At 39.0% G+C, this 21,431-nt stretch overlaps 1 protein-coding gene across 2 annotated transcripts in view; it reads right to left on the bottom strand.

Moving 5' to 3' along the window:
* Nucleotides 1-12,607, bottom strand: part of LOC145864237 (mucin-5AC) — a 40,708-nt gene extending 28,101 nt beyond the window's left edge. Inside the window, exons 1-29 of one of the 2 annotated variants that reach the window (XM_082969541.1) lie at nt 12,491-12,542; nt 12,112-12,174; nt 10,830-11,091; nt 10,446-10,560; nt 10,071-10,161; nt 9,867-9,973; nt 8,529-8,745; nt 8,308-8,433; nt 7,801-7,918; nt 7,564-7,702; nt 6,948-7,058; nt 6,738-6,807; nt 6,381-6,518; nt 6,113-6,277; nt 5,908-6,002; nt 5,552-5,678; nt 5,188-5,443; nt 4,962-5,014; nt 4,580-4,680; nt 3,612-3,763; nt 3,397-3,535; nt 2,946-3,056; nt 2,430-2,609; nt 2,057-2,296; nt 1,820-1,976; nt 1,575-1,703; nt 907-1,057; nt 747-790; nt 402-659 (exon numbers count right to left, since the gene is read on the bottom strand). In XM_082969541.1, the coding sequence (XP_082825667.1) occupies nt 402-659; nt 747-790; nt 907-1,057; nt 1,575-1,703; nt 1,820-1,976; nt 2,057-2,296; nt 2,430-2,609; nt 2,946-3,056; nt 3,397-3,535; nt 3,612-3,763; nt 4,580-4,680; nt 4,962-5,014; nt 5,188-5,443; nt 5,552-5,678; nt 5,908-6,002; nt 6,113-6,277; nt 6,381-6,518; nt 6,738-6,807; nt 6,948-7,058; nt 7,564-7,702; nt 7,801-7,918; nt 8,308-8,433; nt 8,529-8,745; nt 9,867-9,973; nt 10,071-10,161; nt 10,446-10,560; nt 10,830-11,091; nt 12,112-12,174; nt 12,491-12,527 (3,952 nt within the window). In that variant the 5' untranslated portion in view covers nt 12,528-12,542. Of the gene's footprint in view, nt 1-401; nt 660-746; nt 791-906; nt 1,058-1,574; nt 1,704-1,819; nt 1,977-2,056; nt 2,297-2,429; nt 2,610-2,945; nt 3,057-3,396; nt 3,536-3,611; nt 3,764-3,972; nt 4,681-4,961; nt 5,015-5,187; nt 5,444-5,551; nt 5,679-5,907; nt 6,003-6,112; nt 6,278-6,380; nt 6,519-6,737; nt 6,808-6,947; nt 7,059-7,563; nt 7,703-7,800; nt 7,919-8,307; nt 8,434-8,528; nt 8,746-9,866; nt 9,974-10,070; nt 10,162-10,445; nt 10,561-10,829; nt 11,092-12,111; nt 12,175-12,490 lie in introns of those variants that run through there. The other variant, XM_082969542.1, reaches the window with a different exon arrangement.
* Nucleotides 12,608-21,431: the final 8,824 nt, after the last annotated feature.

The raw sequence follows: 21,431 nt of genomic DNA on the forward strand, positions 1-21,431 counted from the left end.
TATAGAATCAGGGTATACATTACAGTTAGTCAGTTAAATACAAAAATATAAAAATACCTTTTCTTCTTTTAGATTGGTGGTAATGTAACACAATCTAAGGAAGGTGCCTAGTTAGCAATGTCTTCAGCCAATTTGATCATAAGAGATACTTGCTTTAGTGTTTACACTTCATATGCAACAATGTTGGCTGGTGGCACTTTAAACAGAGAGGATGGGCTCATAGTAATAACTGGAATGGAATGGTCTCAAACACAAACACTTGGTTTCCTTGTGTTTGACACCATTCCATTCACTCTTTTCCACTCATTATTATGAGCCGTCCTCCCCTCCTCAGCCTACTCTGATATATAACCAAGTCATACTAGTCACTAGTCCCTCAAGCCTCAGTCTCAGGTACCCACCAGTTGGCGTTGGTGTTGAGAAAGTGAAAACATTTGTTGTCACTGTAGAGAATGATGTAGAGGTAGGAACATTCGTAGATGGAGTTGGGTGAGATGGAATAGAAGTTATTGGCGTTGTAGTTGAACAAGGGTACATGTCCCTTTGAATGGTTCCATTCTTCCCACAAACTGCTGTCATACAGCTGCTATGTCCATCCGTTGTATCGTATATGATATGCCCATAGGGGTATTTGTTCCCATTGTAGGTGCAAGTGCAAGCTGAAATGATAAGATATATTTTAGGGTACTGGAAAGTTGAAAACATTATTAATGTGTTTTTGTTTTTGTTGAGGGATGCATTCATACCTTGTACATCGTATTTGCAGTCCACTGTCACGGAATTACAATAGCTTTGGAAAAAGAAACATTTACAATTCTACTTAGTTTCATTCTTGATATTCAAACAAAGTTACGGTGTTCACAATTTTAGCCAAGACCAAGATTCTCTGTATTACTAAAGACATACCATGTCTGGCAGTTTTCTGTGGTCGGTACTTTTTCTCCATTATTGTAGTGTTTTCCATCTCTGCCATAGCAGCCACACTGCTCCTTCTCCACACACTTCATTATATCTTCATCAAAGAAGGGTTGAGCAGGAGGACATTTTGGATAGCAACCTAAAGAAGAAGAAAAATATTCAAATATTAATGATCAAAAAGCAACTGATTGATAGAGGTAATTTAAAGCTAGAATCTTTTGTTGCTACAGCAATTTTTTTAACCTATAAATGAATAATATATACCCATTCATTCTTGAAGAATATAACTTATAAATGCTTCCTGAGCTTAGTTCAACTGTCGTACCCCATAAGAACCCAAAATATACGTTTGTTTTACCACAATGTTTGTAAACAATACAAATTAAGTCAAACACTGTGTAGCCTCAAAACATGGTTAAAACAATAATTTTTATATTATAAATGGTCAGCCCTTGCATCCATAGCCCTCTATGAATTTGAGAGTGGTTACAATTATCCTGGGCCTTCCCTCAGCTTTTTACCGAAACAGTGGCGGGGTGACGACTTTGTTACTGTTTCAATTAAGGACTCTAGCTTTAACATTAAAGAAATACTAAGTACCTGTTATGGAAAATTGTTTTTGCCCAAAATAGATCCTAAATGAATGTCTACTGTACCTTCAAGAGGTGGTATCTGAGTGGAGCAGCTCCCGGAGGGATTCCTGCAGGTCTTCATACACTGAGCTCCACATGCCTTGTAGTGCCACTCACATTCTCCAGGGGAGTTGTAGTAATCACAGAACAGTGCTGTATGTGGTGGACAAAAGCTCTCTGTAAGTATTATCTTCAATTCGGTTTATACCGACTGAATTAAGCCTGTTTTTATGTCAGCACTTAAATGAATTGAACATTTAGAAACTCACGGCATATTTGTGGGCTTCTCCAGGCTATGCAGGCTCCAGCCTCATTACAGGCCTCTGCATAAGCTGCCACAGCGGTACAGAAACACTCACAGTCTCCACCACTGTCGCAAGCACATGAGTCTGTTACACAAGCATCATAGAAAGGAGAGGGGTCCACCTAGTTGGAGAACATAATTTAGTCAACATGATCATATAAAATTCCAAAACATTCAGTGAACGACTAAAGTCTAAACCTACTTTAGAATGGCAGTCTGTAAAAACTTTGCTCTGTATGATGCTGCACTGCTTCTGCGACCAAGACTGCCTGTAAGGGTTGGCAGTACAGGGGCTCCTTTTGCTCTTTGCATCGGGGCAGCTTGCAGAGACTTTCCAGCTGTTTCCAAAGTCTAGAGGATTGACAACAACTGCCTGGCTCCTGGTAGTGAAGTCATTGTTTGCGTTGCCATCATAGTTTCCACACAGACCACAGACATGTCCCTGAAGAGGACATAGCATTAGATTCAGTTGAGTGATAAAAATGGGTCATAACAGACTTGTGAATATCAGTTGATGGAATACTAGAAACATATTTTAATATCTAATTTGTCATCCAATCAAAGTTGAAATGTACCTTGAACTGTGGGTTAAGTTTGATGAACATGCTTGTTTTCCTGTCCCACATGAGAATCAAACCATTATTGGCTTCAATCACAAGGTAGATGCCCATTGTGCGAATCTGGTAAGGAACCACCTCCCCTGTATTTCTCTCAATGACTTGGTAGTTCCCTTCTGTCAGGATTAATTCATTGTTCTGAAAGAGATTTTAAAAAATATGAATTTATCTAATTACTTATTATGTTATAATCTCTGCTATAATGTTTGTTTTTTTGCCTAGCCTCATGAAGCTAGTATGTATGTATGTATGTATGTATGTATGTATGTATGTATGTATGTATGTATGTATGTATGTATGTATGTATGTATGTATGTATGTATGTATGTATGTATGTATGTATGTATGTATGTATGTATGTATGTATGTATGTATGTATGTATGTATGTATGTATGTATGTATGTATGACTAAATAGTAGTAGTCTTTGCTTCAATAATGGTATGTTCCAGGCAGGATGCAGGAATCTAGTTACCCCCAGGAAGAGCTTGATGGCCTTGGAGCAGGTGGTGCCTGTTGTTCCACAGGGAATGTTCTCAGTGATGACTCTGAAGCTGCCATTGGCATTGTTGTTTCCACAGTAGTCCTGTTTAAGGTAGACTCAATTTCAGTCATGAATGAAACAACAGCCAACACAGTATTATGGTGGATGGTACATTATCTCCAACCATACATGTGGTAAGTCAATCATTGAAATAATGAAAAGGTTCATCTCGTTGGGAATGCTACAGCAGCATTCACAAAGCAACAGCAGATAATGTCCAAACAGTTTCAAATATTGCTTTTCAGACTCCCCAGAAACACCTACAGTATATACCTTAAAAGAATGAACACAAACCCTTATTGGTCATCATGTATTAATACTTAATAAAACAAATAATACTGCTGTTGATCACTTAGACTATCATGTTACCCTGCAAGCATACCTTTGTAAGAGTGTATTCACAGTCTCCTTCGAAAGTGAATCGTTTCCCGTCAAAAGTAATGTAGTGTCCATCTCCATAAATGGCACAGGTTCCATGGCACAGGTTAGTTGTGCACTGCCATTTTCTGTCTTTACAAGTGCTGAAAGTGGCAAAAACAGATATCAGACTGAAGTCTTAATTGGTTTAAAACCCCAAATGAGGCAAGATGAGCTTACCAGGTATTGCAGTCGACCTTGATTCTGTCTCCTGGTTGGTAAGTAGCTGCATTGTGAGAACAAGGACAAAGGTCTGGCTTGATGCAGCCTCCTTTTCCATCGGATACCAGTCCAGAGGGACACATACAGCCTGAAATGCACTCTGTGCTGATCTGTAAAATGAAAATTATTTATTTGAAAATATGTTGTGTAAAAATGGTGTTAACTATAAGTTCATCTGGTTCCCAGAAAGTTCAGCCCAAATGCGTGAAGAGTCTTGTGGACCAAAAGGTCAAACTTGGCCTTCGTTAGCCATTAGTCAATACAGAGAGACCAGGAGAAACTCCCAGCGCATAGATATTGGTTTATTCGGCTTAATCTACCAAACAATCATCTCCCACAAAACCTTCCCAATAACCCTCCCCCATACACTAGCACACCACAAGCACAGAGCCACGCCTCGCAGTCGTGTGATTCGCTCAAATTAAATGATGACAAATACTATACTCAATAAGGAAACTACCATAGAATTATATGATCACTCCCACTAAGGACAAAATTGAATCGTTGATGTACCAGGCTTATATACGCTGTGCACAATAGCTTGGAGACTATGTTAACTTTATCAATATATAAAAAACTGAAAGTTTATATTTTACACTCGATTTTTTATTCACAATCCTTTGGGCATTAGATGACTATACACTGAGTGTAGAAACAATAAGAACACCTGCTCTTTCCATAACATAGACTGACCAGGGGAATGTAGCTGAAAACATTGATCCCTTATTGATGTCACTTGTTAAATCCACTTCAATAAGTGTAGATGAAGAGGAGGAGACAGGTTAAAGAAGGATTTTCAAGCCATGAGACAATTGAGACAGATTGTGTATTAATATCAATATTAGGAAGGTGTTCTTAATGTTTTGTACACAGGTTTATATCCGCTGTGTGGAACGGTCTGGAGACGAAGTAAATAGGGGACCTACACAGGCCATATCCAGAATATTGCAGCTCTTCTGACACTCTAACCCTCTCACTCCTGGGCTTGCATTGGAGCAGTTGAAGAAAACCATTGGTGCAACACATGCTGTGGAAATAAAGGGAATTCATGTATCATGACTCTGTTGTGTCTTTCACAAAATCAATATGCTCTATAAAGTGTGTACTAGGATGGAGAGATGATAATTCAACATGCACATTGCCTGGTTCTGTTGCCAATAGCATACTACTACCACACACCACATGTGTATATAGGATTGGACAGAGTGCCATTAAAAGAATAGACTTGTTTCAAATTCAGTGTTGCCTAGCACAGTACAATATCTAAAAATTGTGAGATGCTTTGACAATTTATATACATGAACTTACATGGATGATCAGATGAATCTCCAATACAATGGAGTTTGCCCTCCTTGCAGGTGCTGAAATAAAATGGTGTTAATGGTACTTGAATGTCCCTATGCTCACTACAGGAAAGCAAGGCCCAAGGCCCTTGGTTCATAAAGTCCCAAAAATATACCTTTAAAATAAAATGTGTTGTGAATTACATTGATATACAGTTTGAGTATAGGTAAGTAAATAACTCGGTCCATACCACATGGTTCCATCCTTGCTGATGACCTCTCCAGGGGACACCACTGAGCCCTTGTAATAACAAGGGCAGCTGGCTGGTGGAACACACTTGCCCTCATCATCCAGGTAGGTTCCCTCAGAACAGACACACCCATCCACAGACTCGAAGGTGATTGAACAGGTAAAGTCAGAGTCGCTGTAGCAGCGGCAGGAGCGATCACTGTTTTTTATGCTGTAGCTGTAGACCATGGTGCTAGGGCACGAGGTGGAGTATTTGTCTGGGGATGGCAACAATTACTATTAGATGTAAATATTTATCATATTTGTATCTTATTCTCCCACAATTGACACATCTTCTTAGGTATTATGGTGTGATTGTCACTTACTGCAGATAGTGTCTCTCCAGCCTCTGAGCTGGATACCCTCGGCAGCACAAGCGTGGACATAAGAGGAGACGGCAGCACACATGCAGTCCTCACTCTTCTCACAGTTACAGCTGTCATACATGCAGTTCTGAATAGAAAACCACAGTCAGAACAGCATCCATATTATACTGTACAATAGTTTTAATTAATTGTGTGTGCATAATATGCACGAACACTGCGCAGAAAACAATATTTAACAGCAAGCAAAATGATTCTCAATTGCCCCATAACAGCTGTAATCACATGATACATACATCTGTGTATTAGCTATGCTCATGAAATATTCAGAAATTAATAGTATGGTGATGGAGTCTCACGTCTTTGTACATGTCTGGGCTTATCGCTGCGTGGCATGGAGCAAACAACCCTTTAGGATCAGCCAGCTGAGAGCACCAGTGCTGGGCATACTTCTCTGAAATAGTGAAAACCACAGGAATTAGTTAGGCCAACTTTAAGAAACACTTGCACCATTCTCCATAACATTTAAAACTGACATGGAAAGGTGATAAACCATGCAGCTACCATTGTCAAGACTTAAACTGCAGGGGCTTTCAAAGCTACTCTTGATGTCAGGGCAGCTGGCTCGTGTTTTCCAGGTGTTTGCAAAACCAATGGCTGTGCCCTCAGTCACTCCACTCAGGACCTTGAAATCATCTCCTTGGTTGTTGTTGAAGTTTCCACAAAGACCTGTAAGGTGAACATGTATTTATATACAGGGAAAATAAATCATTCCCAGAACATGAACACCTCAGTGGACTGTGGTGGTTGGTCAAAGGATGATTTGACATACCGCAAGTTCTCTGTTGCCAAACGGTGCTTGCAGCAATATAGACCTGCATGATTGGTGAGAGTTGGATTTCCAACTGGAGGCCAAAGGTGGTCTGGACGATGATGAAAAATGAGGAGGCTCTGAAAATAGTTACTCCAGCTATAAGGAACAAAGTGGGAAGAGGAAGGAGTATGATGCAGCATTAAAATATATGTGTCAGTGTTGAATGATAAAGTTCCATCGCCATCACGACATTCCCAATAATCATTATGTATTCCCCATACAATGATGTGCTTACCTGTAGGACACAAGTTTCATGTATGCCTAGTCATGACTACATTGATAGTACGGTATGTTTATTGTGCAACTCTAACTTACCAACAGAAAAGGGCAGCTGAGAATAGATTCCATTTACAAAGGCTTTTCCATTGGGTTGTATGTTGATCACCTGCATAGAGGGGCATTGCGTATCCATATTCTTATTCATGATATTCAAATTATACATTAAAGTCTAAAACCTAACAATATTAGGGGAAAAACATCTACTGCAGTCAAAGGCTGAGAGCATGTCAGTCAAAGAATACTTACAGTGGCTCCTTCTGAGAGGGACAGGGTAACAGCCTTTAGACAAGTCTCACTGTCAGAAAGCCCACACTGCACCAGATCACCCAGTACAGTAAATTGCATCCCATCACAGTCCTGAAAAAAACATGAATAAGTTGTTACAAATATTTGCCTTAATAAAAGGAAAAATCAATATCTCAGTGTAAAACAAGAGACAGAGTAAACATGAACAACCCAGATTTCTCAATAGATAAACGTATGAATACAAGATGAATAGTATTGTTCCAACTCTGTTCCTGGAGAGCTACTCTCCTGTAGGTTTTTGCTCCATACCCAGTTGTAACTAACATGATTCAGCTCATCAACCTGCTAATTTGTAGAATCAGGTGCCCTAAATTAGGGTTGGAGTGAAAACCTACACGACGGTAGCACTCCAGGAACATTGTTGGAGAGCCCTGTTCTATATAGTTTGATAACAATGTTCATCATAAACCTGGATTTGTTAGAAGAAAAGTAAAGAAGCTGTAGACAAAGCTGTAATACAGACATAATAACTACAAAAAAGTTGACAAGTTTTAAGATGTCTTATGTGGATGAGATTGATGCACACAGATCTTAGGTGAGGAAACTGCATATTGACCTTGGTCAGAACATAAGAGCAGTCCCCATGGAAGGTGTATGCTTTTCCATCATAGGTGTTGATGTGGGATCCTCCCTCCACAGCACAGGTGCCAGGACAGTCCTTGTCCACACACTTCCACTGACCACCACCACAGGAGCTAAGGGCAACATATCAATTATTCAATGGAACTTACAAATTGTCACTGCGGGAATAACTTTTAGTCTCAAGTCAAAATTCTTAGCCAGGTTCTCTTACCAATCTTTACAAGTGCTTGAATAAGACTCTCCGGGTGCGTAGGTTTTTCCATTGTGGCGGCAGGAGCATTGACTCAAGGCGATACAACCATTCTTGTTGACGTCATCAAAAACGGTTCCTTTGGGTGAGAGCATACATGTGTTTATTATGTCTCCATCCCAACATACTGCCCTACAAAGGCAAAACGCAGTAACTATGTGTTTTCTTTTACTCCAAAATCTGAATTCAAAGTATTTTTCTGTCTAGACAGACAATCATTTCTGACACTCCATAATATATTCTGATCAACTGGCTTGTTTGTGTCAGGAAATTAAATACCACATGAAACAGATCAAATATTTTTGACCAAATGTGTAGTTGCCTTTGTAACGCAACATAGTCCGGTCCACAATATGGAATCAATTGCTTTGCATTCTATCAGTATGCAGTCTGCTACATTCCAATGCATTTTATCACATCTCTTTGAAGAAGAGGATGTGCAGAGAACGTTTAAATATGTCTACCTACCTGGAGGACAAAAGCAGCCATCTGAGCAGTGTTCCTCACACAACTGGCCTCTCTCAGGGTTGGAGCAGGTGTCAACACAGGGGCTTCCACACTCCTGGTACTCCATGTTGAAGGGGCATGTCTTATCTGCAAAGATAAGGTTATTTCAAAATATTAGTATACTGTTGCAACTAACCAATGTGCGATTAGATTTTTGATATGGGGAGTAATGGCATGCTTACAGCAGAACTGTTCAGTCCTCCATTGTTGTGGCTTCCCGCCTGCATGAACACACTGGCGGGAGTACTCTGAGATGGTGTTGCACAGGCAGAAGGAGTTGGTGCTGTTATCACAGTGGCACAGGTCAGATACACAGGCCTCAACAAATGAGTCGATGGCCAACAAGTCCTTACAGCTGCTGAAGGCAGGACCGGAGAGCAACTGCTCACAAACTGGTTTCTATCAAACAAAAACAGAGAGATGTTATAATTAGGACACATACAGTGGAGTCTGAAATGATTGACACCCTTGATAAAGACGAGTAGAAAGGACTGTATAAAATAAATAATTCAAAAATGTAACTATATTGTATGCAAAACAAATTTGGGAAAATATTTAATTTTATATTAATACAATTGCTTCTAGAAAGAGACTTTGTCTAAAAAGTAATACAAAATAAATCTCTAAAAGGTAGGGGTCAAAATTATTGACATCGTTGTTTTCAATATCTTTCAATACCTCACCTTGCGAGGAAAACTGCAATAATCCTTTTTTAAAATGTTTTATGAGTTGAAGAACATATTAGGAGCACAGGAGATTGGTGGGAACTTGATTGGGGAGGACGGGCTTGTGGTAATGGCTAGAGCAGAATTAGTGGAACGGTATCAAATACATCAAACACATGTTTTCCATGTGTTTGATGCCATTCCATTTGCTCCGTTCCAGCTATTATTACGAGCCGTCTTTACCTCAGCAGCCTCCACTGATTAGGATCCTTGATAATCGTAGTCTGTTCTTATGGACTGCCCTCTTTAATTCAAACCACAGATTTTCAGTGGGTTTCAAAGAGAGACTGAGATGGCCATTGCAAAAAGGGGTTATTTTCCAGTCTCTGAACTTGACACCCATTGAAAATCTGTGGTTTGAATTGAAGGGCAGTCCATAAGCACAGACAAAGGATATCAAGGATTTGGAAGGATTCTGTATGGAGGAATGGTCTAAAATCCCTCCCAATATGTTCTCCAACTCATAAAACATTTTAGAAAAAGGCTCAGTCCTATTATTCTCTCAAGGTGTGGTGTTGAAAGGTTTTGAAAACAGGGGTGTTTGACCCCTGACTGGAGAGAAAGAAAATATGACTTTTAAACAAAATCTCTTTCTCAGAGCAATTGTATTAGTATAAAATAATATATTTTTCCAAGAAATGGAGCATATATACTGTAGCAGTATACAGTATAGTCATTTTTGCTCATCTTTATCAAGGGAGTCAGTAATTTCAGGCCCCACTTTAAATGTTGTTAAGTACACAGCAGCGTAGCCAATATCCCTATTCTTATCATAAGCGCTAAAGTTTAACCTACCAGATTGGGGCATTTATGATTCGAAGGCAGTGTATTTTCAGTACAGCTTTCAGTTGGACCATCCAATTTCCAGAAGTTTCCGAAGTCGACAGGGGACAATTTCATACCTTTGGCATAAAAATAAATCAAATTATTGTTGAATGTCAACTGTATTCCAAATAATAGGCTATGGTTGACGTGTTGATAATGTCAGTGAAAATGTACCATGGCTATAGAACTCATCAAATTGTTGAACTCCATTAAAATCTCCACATAGACCACAGGTCTTATTTCTGAATTTGATGTCCATCTCCACCTGAAATAGAAGACCATTAGACATTTTAGGGCGACATTTTACCTCCATCACCGCATAACACTCGACAAAAACGGGAAATGACTGTAACAAAACGAACATTTAACCGCAGTGACAACCTATTCCTTAAAATAACTTTAGATTAGTACTACCTATAGTCATTCCAAGTGCCTACATTCATTCCAAGTGCCCACCACAGCACAGGCCTTCAAATGCAGACATTGACCACACTGCAGAAACCTAACTCCACAACAGAAATATTCATAAATGCATAATTGTTGTACTACCAAGAAGGAATCCTCCTGGTTCCAGATGGCTACCAATCCCAGTTTTGCTTTGATCTTGATGTAGGAGGGAGTCTCTTCAATGAGAATACCAGACTGGCTGAATGGTAAGGTGGCACTGGAGGAAGAGGAAGACAAAGCACTAGATTCAACTAGAACTTAGTCAGACCAACCAATCAATTGACTTCATTTTAAGACATTTTCATTGGTAGTATAAAAACAGCAATCTCATCTCAATCACTGTAAATATGTGCTGGAGCATAATTACACAGTATAAGGTTGCGTCTAATCTTTTAAGTCAAAGCGACTGGGACAACAATATGACATCCAACTACTTGAGCACTGATTGAGAAATACTGCTACATGAGAAATTCTTGACGAACTTACTTCTTCCCATTAACAACAACGGAACCCTTGGATAGCTCCACCACTGCGCCATCCAGCTTCATGGTGATCTTGCTAATGGTGGGCTGGTTGTCCACCACCTGCCGCCTCATCTGGATGTTGAAATCCTCATAACTGCTATGGCACAGTGAGGTCACAACATAGTTGCAGGTGGAGGGGAGCTGAAAGATGTCTCCGTCAAAGGTCTTGAAGTGGTAGTTACCCCATGTGCTGCAGACCTGGCCATTATGTATAGGACTCACTCCTGAGGAAATGGATAACCAATTCAGCTATGATAGCATACAATTCAGCAGGTTTTATCTTTAGATACAGAGAAAGAAATGAGTAGACAACGGGGAACAGAATTATTTCAAATTTGTGCCCCTTGTAAGATCTTGCTTTTAACTAGTAGTCCATTGGTTGACTGCTAGATTGGCCTCACTCACTCACCATAAGAGTCTACTGACGCACCCGTGTGTCAATCTAATTAACATCATGAAAACATCATCATCAAAATCTGTCAGTTTAAGCTAAAGATATCAGTTTTTTTGCATGGGTTGCATCTCAATCCACCATATCCACCTACAGTATGTCGACCTTCCGCATCTGCAGTTGAAAGTGGTAGAGCTACAGAGCTGTTTGTCACACCAGGGGACATCTTGAAAATTGGTATTCTCACGAAAACTTCTTTAGCGTCCGAACGATTTGGCCTACGAACTAATATCACCACTCCATGGTGTCACGGGACTCGTCTGGTGTCAGTACCACCGATGTGCTAACCTCTGTCTGTAGCGTCCGAAACGTTTGGTCTACGACCCCCACAAGTGTCACTTAATGGAAGCATGGCGGTAGTTTTGTGCCAACAAAAAAAGGGGTTAAATATGTGTAAAAAAAACTAATATTTCCTGAGCTTTCTTTTATCTCCAGACATTTCAAAACCTTATTCCTTAGGATACATTTTCTTGGCATTTATGAACGTGTTATTCAAGGCGTTTCTATGGGCTATATTAGTAAACGCCAAATTCAATATTTGATCAACTAAAAACCAAGAACTTTCAATGTACATCCAAACTCTATCATGTTTAGGAACTGAATTATTTAGGCTACTTCATGCTTCTCAAAAACAGCTAATCCACAAAACCTGTTGCACAACTTGCTATGACTGTCTCCATCATGGTTATTGTCCTTTCACCATTGTCTGTGGATATGTAAGGCTGCAGTGTTAATCATTGTCATCATCCTCAGGGCTCACACATCTGTATAGCACATGTATTATGAAGCTTACCTGCAATCTCAGGCATCCTTGACATTGAGGGGATGATGTTAACTGTGGCCTTTGATGTATCCTCTGAAATCAAAGTGTATGTTAATAAGTTGCATGAAGTTTTACTGTAAATCGTTGTGGAATCCTGTGTATTTCGGGCTCTGTTTTGTAGTTCTCTTGCCAATCCTACATTTACCTAATCATCAATCATAACTCGTGCTTAAAAGCACATAAAAGCAGGACTTAGCATTGTCAAATATTCCCTCATTGTTAGGCTGTCCAATTAGATAAACATTGGAGCTATTGTGAGAGTGCTATGACATATGGTAACATACATTTTAGCCCTGTCAACACTAAAGTACAAGGTTTCATGTAAAACAAAATCATGGATTCTACCTACCACTTTGAGAGGCAGTTAAACCAATCGCCAGAGCCATCCATATTAACACCCATGTGGGTGTCTGTGTTGTCCCCATGGTCATCCTCTGGGTAGTGAACACAGGTGGTATGAGAAAGGTACTTGTTGGTTCTTGGCTTTATACCACCTGAGTGAAGGGAAGGTCCTTGGTTCTTCTGGACGTGAAGGTGTGGCAGAAGGGCTGGCTCCGTTCCAAGCATTTTATGGCCATCTCATACCAATATGAGAGGTTTAAACCCCATTTTCTCATTGCACAGAAAAACGTGTAATAAACAAGTTGCAGTAGTTAATCTATTAGATTCATTGTATTTATTAATTCATATATATATATATATGGACTAAATAAAGCATCAAAACAGGTCATAAAGTGTTTGTGTTCATTTGTTTATCTCTTATGACTCATTTAATAGACCAACATAACACGATGCAGGTGTGTTCCTATGATAAGAGTGATTACTGATTCAATCTATTGTCCTTACACTGAGGCTGAAATGTCTTATTGTTTCTCATGTCACAAAGAGTTTTTACACACAATGGCAATATTGCTCATGACTTGATATGAAGGAAAACCCTTGTTTACTTTACTAATTAATTGTTTTATAAACACGAAACATTTTCAAAATGCCATTAGTATTGTTGCAATGCACAATGTGGTTATGTGGTGTTGTGTAATGTAACTCCACCATCTCATGTCCTTATGTCAATATTCTTGTAGAAGGGTCGTTCCATTTGATTTCATTAACTTTTTGACTGCAAACCTTTTAACTTGAACAAAACTTTCTAGACATTTTTGCCCATCATAGAAGTAGTCGGCAGGTAGCCTAATGGTTAAAGCGTTGGGCCAGTAACCTGAAAGTTTGCTGGATTGAATCCCCGAGCTGACAAGGTAAAAAACTGTCATTCTGCCCCTGAACAAGGCAGTCAACCCACTGTTCCACAGTAGGCTGTTATTGTAAATAAGAATGTGTTCTTAACTCACTTGCCTAGTTAAATAAAGGTTAAATAAAATAGTCAGAAACAAACTTTTTGGACCTGAATGCCAAAACATTTAGGAGACATAGGTGCTCACAGTTTACCCATTTTGCATCCATGTCTTTGTCACTGGAAAAGACAAACGGCATGAGTTTGATATAATTGAAAAGCTTGCAAACAGGTTAGTCAACAACAACAAAAAATTATAATATCTTGAAGAATTTTTAGTTTTTAGAAAAATTGACATTTTTTTACCTTTAACATCAATTATCCCAAAATGCATGAACTGATTCAAAAAATATTGTTCTGCATATTTTGTAGCTTAGACCCTATTTTACATCATCTGAGGTTTTTGTGTTGTGTTCGACATCGGTTTAGACACTGCACGCTCTTGAATACAGGTTGTGTGTCATGTTTTGGCTGATAAAATCAACATTTTAACTTTTAAAGGACAGCACAAAAATGGTTGAAGTTCCACATATCACAGAATGTTGAAATGAATGGGAATATCAGTTGTTTTAAATTATGCTGTCAATCTTCCACACAAAACCTATTGAAATCATAGAAATATAGATAATAGAATAGCCATTCCTATTTAAGTTGATTTCTGACAGTGTGTGGACCGGAAGCCTTCTTTGTGGATAAAAAAAATAATCTAGTTTTATTTAAAAATATATTTTCAAGATTTTATCAAATTGTTTTACAACCCTGTTTGTAAGGTTTTAAATGATATCAAACTCAACCGTTTATCTTTTTCAGTGCTGAAGACATGGATGTCTCATGGTAGGGTGGGGTATGCAAAATGGGTCAACTTTGAAAACCTCTATCTCATAAATGTTTCTGACAGCTTCTACCACGGCAAATAAGTATGGAAAGTTTTGTTCAAATCAAAAGGGGTGCGGTCAAAAATGGATTGAAATCAAATGGAACGACCCAGAACTAAAGTTCAAAAAGAGTGCTTTGGCATGAAAACCCCTTTTTGGCTTCAAAATACGTCCATTAAAACTGTGAATTAATAGAATGTATTGTTGAAAGCTGTGTTCCATTTGCAAAGCATCACTTGACTTGAGATTAGAAAATGCAATTGTTACTGAGCTTTTCATTCATTTCACACAAGGGTTAGAAAGATTAATAGTCTTTGACAAGACTATTTATTTAGTTATTTTTTCACCTTTATTTAACCAGGTAGGCTAGTTGAGAACAAGTTCTCATTAAGGATATTGGATACCATCTTGTGATTTAAACATATAGTCATATCCTTGAAAGTAAATAAATTGTAACATTTTATATGTTGGTACACATATTAGCCACTAATGTGTAGTTCATCTGCATGTACAGTACATACGCATCTAATAACAATTAGCAACTAAACTTCTTTCCATAGTATCTTTAATTAGAATGACCACTATGTATTATCACTTGCTGCTAGTATACTGTACAGTGGTCTCCATGTGAATTTGGACAGTGATGCTCTCCATATGAATGTAATGTGTCAAATGAGGTCATTTCTGGACAATATCTCTGCAAGTATCTTTAAATATGTATTAGCACTTGCTACTATTTCTGTAAATAACACACTGTCTTTATTAGTTCCACACTGAAACAGCTACTAAGAGTTATAAACTCTAAACAAGTGGTTTATACTGTATGTGTAGCCTACCTTAAAGTAAAGTGTTACCAAATAAATCCGTTTGTATAATATACCAGTATTCATGTTTAACGCCACAAGAAGAATAATGTGTCATTTTTCCATAACATGTTGCAAAATAATTGGCTTTAGTCATTTACCCACAGAGCCATGGAGACTACACACTAGAATAGACACCAAAGGGCCATTCACACCTGGACACAACAACCAGAGAGCTCTATGCCATATATCCCTATAGCCATGAATTAACTTAATAATGTTGTGTCATTGGTACAGATGTCCAGTACTGTACATATACCATGCATCAAAGGTAGTTGGGTCAGAGTTGAAGCAAGAAAAATACCAGACCTGGGTCAAATAGGAGGGCAGTCATGCATACTAGCAAGTCAGAGGTCCTGGGTGTGAGCCTCGGTGTGAGCCGAATCAGGACGTGGCACTCGCTAAGCAAGCAGTGTGACGTCCTTTACATGTGCATGTTTTAAAAAATGACTTAATCGCCTTTTGGTAACATCAAACCAAATATTAAGTTTATTTCAATTTATTTGACATTTTGACAATTGCACACATGCCCCCATCACTTCCATAGATGTTTACCTAGCAGTGGCTAAAGTTAGCTGACATTTGTAGTGGCTGTTTAGAGAACTGATTACAGTTTCTCCTGGCCCACAGACTACTTTTAGGATGAGGAACCATCTAATGACAAGTTGTAAAATCCTGAACTTCCCCTTTAATAAAGCCTGTCTTGCTTTATGTCTTGCTGTATGTACTGTATAGCAGCTTTCAATCCATCTTGAAATTAGGAGGAAATGTCAGCCCGTCTAGCCATATAAGACAAGAGAAATTGGACTCTGCACTGATGCCTCAACCACTTCACTTAAAAAGACGCATTTTGATGGGTATTTTTTTATTATCTTAATTTGATTTCTGTGGGGGCACAGAAATTGTAGGCTAAGGGTTGAAGGTGTGGCAATTGAATCATTCCATAGTTCATTAATCACCTGAAAAATGTGCCATTGATTGGTCATTCCCAATTCATTCACTGCCACTCCTTAGACTCACCAAATGGTTGCACTGCCAAAATTAGTCAGCATTACACTTTCAAGATTAGGATCTGGATCCCGGCACTCATGATATGCACCCATTTAAAAAGTAATACAGCTGTATTTGATGTCCTTGACGTGATAGAATTATCATATAATTATGATTTGAAACGAATCATTTGATGGGGGACCTCCCTGAGAGGTCAGCAGGCCTTACATTTAACAATGTCAGAACAACAATTTCTCAAGCGTAGCGCAAAGGAGTATCACTCTGGCAGTCTCACAGGGACTTAGCTATTCAATCAATCCTGCAAACAATCCTGCTATACATACACTCCCCTTCGTATTTATTTGGACAGTGAAGCTGTGGTGACATGGTGACATTCTGTACTGTTGCCTCATATAATACATTTGATCTCACATCCAAAATGCTGGAGTATAGAGCTAAACATTTTAGCTTCACTGTCCAAATAAATATGTAGGGGAGAGTACATACATAATTGCATGGGATTCAACGTTTCTTAAGTCTCTGTATATATGTTGTTTTAGACTTATTCAAGTCAAAAACAACATTGGTAACTTAGACAAGGTCCCAAAGATGCAAAATCCCCAAAAAGTAAAGATGCAACATTAGAGCGAAAAGTATTTATTTCTTTAAACCATAAACTGAAGGTTTGTGAATGATTTATAATCTCCGACTCCATTTAGAAGAAGGAAATATACATGCATCAAACAATACCTACCAAAAATGACTACCACTTCCTCCTTCCTGATTTGGAAATGTCTCAATCCATATCTGCGACAGGGCTATTTAGTCCAAAGGGGAAATGCACAGCCCATGCCAGTGAGGATGACGTCTAGCTAAGGCTGGGTTTATACTCCACCAAACGTTCACCGTAGCAAGACACCAAGCTTTAACTTACAGCATGCAACATAATCTCTGTACTTAGCCCTCTGTGTAGTGCATGGTGATGTCACAAAGCCTCTACTGAGTATGTCTAGGGGAGTATAAATTCAGCCTAATACAACATTTGCTCAGTGAAAACCCTGATCAGTAACGTGTCCCTCTCTCCACACCGTGTCGATATTTTACACACAGAGATTTTAATTTTACAGTTGGAACCCACAGGTCTGTGGTTAGAACTCCATGAGTGGAGTAGGGATTTCTTTCTGGGACGAGATTGTCAATGTACATGGTGTGTCACTGAGAGCCAAACAAACCTGGGCGTTAGTCTACGTCTTTATTGTAACCAAGCAGACAAAACAATATGTAAACATAGCTAAACAAAGTGGGGTAACTACATACTGTATACTCTACATTTGGTGTGATGTTATGATGCAAACAACAACAAAAAATGGTTCCAAAATAAATGTTTTTAGTTATTTCGTTTGTATGTCAAGCAAATTTCGGTTTGCATATAATAACTTTACAAGTGGAAGCTTTTCATTCCCACTTGATATCTTAATTCTGTTATCTATATTAGTTCAGATCAAATTAATTAATAATACTATGCAAGGCTTGGTTAATCTACCAAACTAACAATATCCTTCAAATGTTTTTTGAAGAGTTTTTCTATACATACATGTAGCAATAAAGAATTCAGAAACCTCAAAAAAGTGTTTGATGAATTGTGGAATGTTCGAGCATCAGTTTGTACTTTGGGTTCTATCACCAATGACAAGGTACTGGTTCAAAAGCCCTACCCACCTCTAGATACACAGGTGGAGCGGCTGCCCGCAGGGAGCTTAAGGAAGCAGTGACTCAGATTTGTGAAAAAAGTTCTGGATGGAAAGACCTTATGTGGTGAAACACAGGCGCATAACATATGCGTCTGTTTGCGTATGCAATTATACAGTCCCTGCTGGGTGTCCATACCTCAATACTTGTCAACCCTTCTGCAAATATTTGCAAGTCATTGGTGCCATCCAAGTTACACATTGGTAAGCAACCAAAAAAACTGCTAGTCTTTCTCACGCGAATATTAGCATACAACCACTTTGCCAAAATTACAGTCTAGCATTATCTTAAAATGTATAACAGGTACCTAAGTTGTAACAAATGCACAGACAGATAGACCGACTGACAGACAGATCCCACCCCCAACCCTGGAGCAATCTGGAAGTCAGGGCAAGGGTCATGTGGCTGAGACCTCAGATAATGAGAATCAAAACCTCTCTGCCTCAAGTGTATGTGGCTGCACCTACGTATGTACGGTAGAACAACAGTCTAATGTTGTAAATCGAACGTCAAATATGATTCATTGCTACAATTAGCCCTTTTCTATCTTGATATGTGGAATTTACATCATGCTGGGATTTTCTCTCTCAAGCTCAGTTGGGACAACATCAGGTTACCACATTACCAAACAATGATAAACTCCTTCAACCAAGTCATATTGGACATGGGACATTATTGTTTGTGTTGAACACGGAAAACTACTTATTGTGATTTGAAATGTGTGGAATTTTGAAAAAAGTACAAATAAAGCACTAATATATCTTTACTAGATACAGTATTCACCCCCCTGAGTTAATACATGTTAGAATCACCTTTGGCAGCGATTACAGCTATGAGTCTTTCTGGGTAAGTCTCTAAGAGCTTTCCACTGCTGGATTGTGCAACATTTGCCCATTATTCTTAAAACATTTTTTGGTTGTTTATTATTGCTAGACAACCATTTCCAGGTCTTGCCATAGATTTTCAAGTAGATTTAAGTCAAATCTGTAACTCGGCCACTCAGGAACATTCACTGTTTTCTTGGTAAGCAACTCCAGTGTAGACTTGGCCTTGTTCTCCAGTGTAGGTTATTGTCCTGCTGAAAGGTGAATTCATCTCCCAGCAGACTGAATCAGGTTTTTCCTCTAGGATTTTGCCTGTGCTTAGCGCCATCCCATTTCTTATCCTGAACAACTCCCCAGTCCTTGACAATTACAAGCATACCCATAACACTATGCTAGAAAACAAGGAGAGTGGTATTCAGTGATGTGTTGTATTGGATTTTCCCCAAACATTATTGCGGTATTACTTTAGTGCCTTGTTGCAAACAGGATGCATGTTTTGGAATATTTTTATTCGGTACAGTGTACCCTCTTTTCTCTCTGTCAATTAGGTTAGCATTATGTCGTAACTACAAGGTTGTTGATCGATCCTCAGTTTTTTCCTATCCCATCTATTAAACTTTGCAACTGTTTTAAAGTCACCATTGGCCTCATGGTGAAATCCCTGAGAGTTTTGTTTAATATATATTTTTTATTATTATAATATTTTTTTTACCTTTATTTAACTAGGCAAGTCAGTTAAGAATAAATTATTATTTACGACGCTGGGCAAATTGTGCGCCACCCTATGGGACTCCCAATCACAGCCAGATGTGATACAGCCTGGATTCAAACCAGGGACTGGAGTGATGCCTCTTGAACTGAGATGCAGTGCCTTATACCGCTGCGCCACTCGGGAGCCCAAAGGACGCCTGTATCTTCGTACTAATATTCATTCTCTGCTTGTTTTTTTACCCATCTACCAATAGGTGCCCTTCTTTGTGAGGCATTGGAAAACCTCCCTGGTCTTTGTGGTTGAATCAGTGCTTGAAATTCACTGCTCTACTGAGGTACCTTACAGATACTTGTTTGTGTGAGGTACAGAGATGAGGTAGCCATTCAAAAATCATGTAAAACACTATTATTGCATTCAACTTATTATGTGACTTGATAAGCACATTTTTACTCCTGAACTTATTTAGGCTTGCCATAACAAACGGATTCAATACTTATTGAGATTTCAGCTTTTCATTTTTTATTAATTTGTAAACATTTCTTAAAAACATAATTCCACTTTGACAATATGGGGTATTATGTGTAGGCCACTGACCCAAAAATCTAAAAATAATAAATGTTTAATTCATGCTGTGACACAACAAAATGCGTAAAAGGTCAAGTGGTGTGAATGCTTTCTGAAGGCACTGTACATCATTAGTAGGCTTAGTAGACAAATAGCCTTGTATAACCACCATTGTTATGTAGGCCTGAGAGCATGCATTTCACAGCCTATATAGCCTATAAAGTATAGCCTACCTAAAACAACCATTAATACATTTAAAGTCTTCCCTGTAGGTCAGTTGGTAGAGCATGGTGTTTGCAACGCCAGGGTTGTGGGTTCGATTCCCACGGGGGGCCAGCACAGGAATAAAAAAAAAAAATGAAATGTATGAAATGAAATGTATGCATTCACTACTGTAAGTTGCTCTGGATAAGAGCGTCTGCTAAATGACTAAATGTAAAGTCCCTTAAATCAGCAAGAGTCTATTGTCCTGCTAATAGCCCATCAAGGGTGGATGACTTCTTTTGTATTCCAATTTATTGGAAAGGCTGCCAAACCATTTACACCTAGCCCACGGCTTTTTAGCGTACTTACAGTTCACATTCACTCCGTTCTCCACCTGCCTCTATGTCCATGCCACCAGATGCTTCATTCTATTGTTGTTATCTATTTAAGTGATAATGCCCTTGAACCTGGTGTTTGGAGGATATATTGGCACGGGTGTTGGGCAACCATGCCAATATATCCTCCAAACACCAGCTTCAAGGGCATTATAACTTTTATACAACGGGTTACCAACATATTGGCCGGGGTGTCCTGGAATGACATTGACCTCATCCCATCAGTAGATGATGCCTGGCTATTCTTTAAAAGTGCCTTCCTCACCATCTTAAATAAGCATGCCCCACTCAAAACATTTTGAACTAGGAATATATATAATCCTTGGTTCACTCCAGACCTGTCTGCCCTTGATCAGCATAAAAACATCCTGTGGCGTTCTGCATTAGCATCGTATAGCCCCCGTGATATGCAACTTTTCAGGGAAGTTAGGAACAAATATACACAGGCAGTTAGAAAAGCTAAGGCTAGCTTTTTCAAACAGAAATTTGCATCCTGTAGTACTAACTCAAAAAAGTTCTGGGACACTGTAAAGTCCATGGAGAATAAGAGCACCTCCTCCCAGCTGCCCACTGCTCTGAGGCTAGGAAACACTGTTACCACCGATAAATCCACTATAATTGAGAATTTCAATAAGCATTTCTCTACGGCTGGCCATGCTTTCCACCTGGCTACCCCTACCCCGGTCAACTGCCCAGCACCCTCCACAACAACCCACCATTTCTCCTTCACCCAAATCCAGATAGCTGATGTTCTGAAAGAGCTGCAAAATCTGGACCCATACAAATCAGCCGGGCTAGACAATATGGACCCTCTCTTTCTAAAATT

This window comes from Salmo salar, chromosome 26, assembly GCF_965601325.2.
Source record: "Salmo salar chromosome 26, fSalSal1, whole genome shotgun sequence".
Classification (NCBI taxonomy): Eukaryota; Metazoa; Chordata; class Actinopteri; order Salmoniformes; family Salmonidae; genus Salmo; species Salmo salar.